This window comes from Trachymyrmex septentrionalis, unplaced genomic scaffold (genome assembly GCF_001594115.1).
Source record: "Trachymyrmex septentrionalis isolate Tsep2-gDNA-1 unplaced genomic scaffold, Tsep1.0 scaffold32, whole genome shotgun sequence".
In the NCBI taxonomy this organism is placed as follows: domain Eukaryota; kingdom Metazoa; phylum Arthropoda; class Insecta; order Hymenoptera; family Formicidae; genus Trachymyrmex; species Trachymyrmex septentrionalis.
This window is the reverse complement of record NW_017305485.1, coordinates 4,663,396-4,665,172: the sequence shown is the minus strand read 5'-3', so window position 1 is coordinate 4,665,172 and position 1,777 is coordinate 4,663,396. Positions and strand designations below refer to the sequence as shown.

The window sequence follows — 1,777 nt, the reverse complement described above, 5'->3', positions numbered from 1 at the left end:
CAAGAAATTACGTATAAAATGGATTAGAGAGAGAGAGAGAGAGAGAGAGAGAGAGAGAGAGAGATCATTTTCATCTACTTAATTCTTTTAAATATAAAGTTTAGATGAAAAAAAACCTAAACTATTGCACGGAATATAGGTATATAACGTATACTGTATGTTTCTTTCACAAATTGTTTTAGTTGATTTATTTACAATGTCTCTAATGTATTATTAGTCTATTAAGAAATGTAATAACGGTTTAATGTCATTAAAGATAAATTTTTTGTTTTAGAACTTCCAGCGATCGAAGTACAATCCCTTATGAGATCAACAACAATGAAAGTTACATGAACAACGAAACTCTGCTTTACAATGTGTCGTTCAACGAAGATTATATTTTCGACAGGACCGACGTAAAAGTAATTTTCATCACTTTATACACCATCGTATTTGTCTGCTGTTTCTTCGGTGAGTCTTTCGACATTTTCATACTCGTATATTTAACAATTAATTAATTTCTGTATTATTTATAAAAAAAATATGTCATTATTTGTATTTGAGAAGGTAAAGATTATGTATTTTAAGATTATGTAAACATAATTTTTTTATGTTCAGCAATTTTTAATCAATATAAATTAATTAATTATAAATATTTGAGGACATAAATAAATATTACAGAAATCCAATACTAATTAATATTGACCAATTTAATATTCAAAGGCAGTAATTAATTATCTATTTTGAGTATTAGAAGTATCAAATAACAGAGCTCTTAATACACCAAATAAATAAGAAATTCCTTTTTTGTATTAAATTAATCAGTATTATATATCTATAAGGGCAGTTATAGAAAAAAAAAACATTCTGTGTTTATTTATTTCTAATGAATGTTATACAGCGTAAATCATTTAAAGTGAGTTAAATTAATATATAGTCAATGAGTTAAAATGTTGCTAATTTAATCTGTGATGAACAAAAAATGTGAAAAGCAATTTTCATATTACTAAATATTTATTATGCATATATTAATTTCTAAATAAACTTCATTTAATTTACACGTATTATTTCTTTCAAAAATATTAATTTATCGTACTTTAAATATCTTCTGTTTTACATTTATAAGAAATTTTTAAAAATCGTGATAAGAGTGTCGCTGCATTTGCACAGTTCGTACATTAAAGAATTAATTAATCTCATCATTCATTTACGGAAGTTTAATGAGCGTCTATCTCAAATTGAAGCAAAAGACACTGCACGGACATTTTATAGGAAATGAAGCTGCAATTCGCAGAATTTGTCCCATTCGCAGAACTCATATGTCGTTGTTAAAATGGTTTTCATTTCCTCGAAGATTTGAAACAACCACCGTTGCGGATTACTACGAACCACTGTTAGATAGACGATCGTTTCTCCGCAGGTGTAATGAACGCGAGATATTAGTCGGTGGCTTTTAAGAGAAGAAGATTCCTCTAATTTACCGGTTCTATCTAGAGTCGTCGATGCATTTACGGACTCGCGCTGAGTATAGTTGAAAATGACGTCCAATTAGTTGGACAATGCCAGTTACTAGAGCTATTTCTAGGAATTTGACCTAGAAGATAGCGTTCAGAATTCATTCTCCACAGAAATTTTATCAGAAACTCGATTGCTAGATGATATTTAATCAATACATTTGATACTGAATATTTAGAGATTTTCTATCCACAGTATACATCCACAATTTCTTATTTATAATGATATATCAATTTCTAATTTATTATTGAATCTGTAACGAAGACGAATATTCGAGAAAACA

General features: G+C 28.0%; 1 protein-coding gene across 1 annotated transcript in view; it reads left to right on the top strand.

Moving 5' to 3' along the window:
- Positions 1–329: 329 nt before the first annotated feature.
- The window catches only part of LOC108749839 (gastrin/cholecystokinin type B receptor-like), a 34,517-nt gene continuing 33,069 nt past the window's right edge, over positions 330–1,777 (top strand). The window contains exon 1 of the mRNA XM_018488814.1: positions 330–450. Coding sequence (XP_018344316.1) covers positions 330–450 — 121 coding nt within the window. The remainder of the gene's footprint in view (positions 451–1,777) is intronic.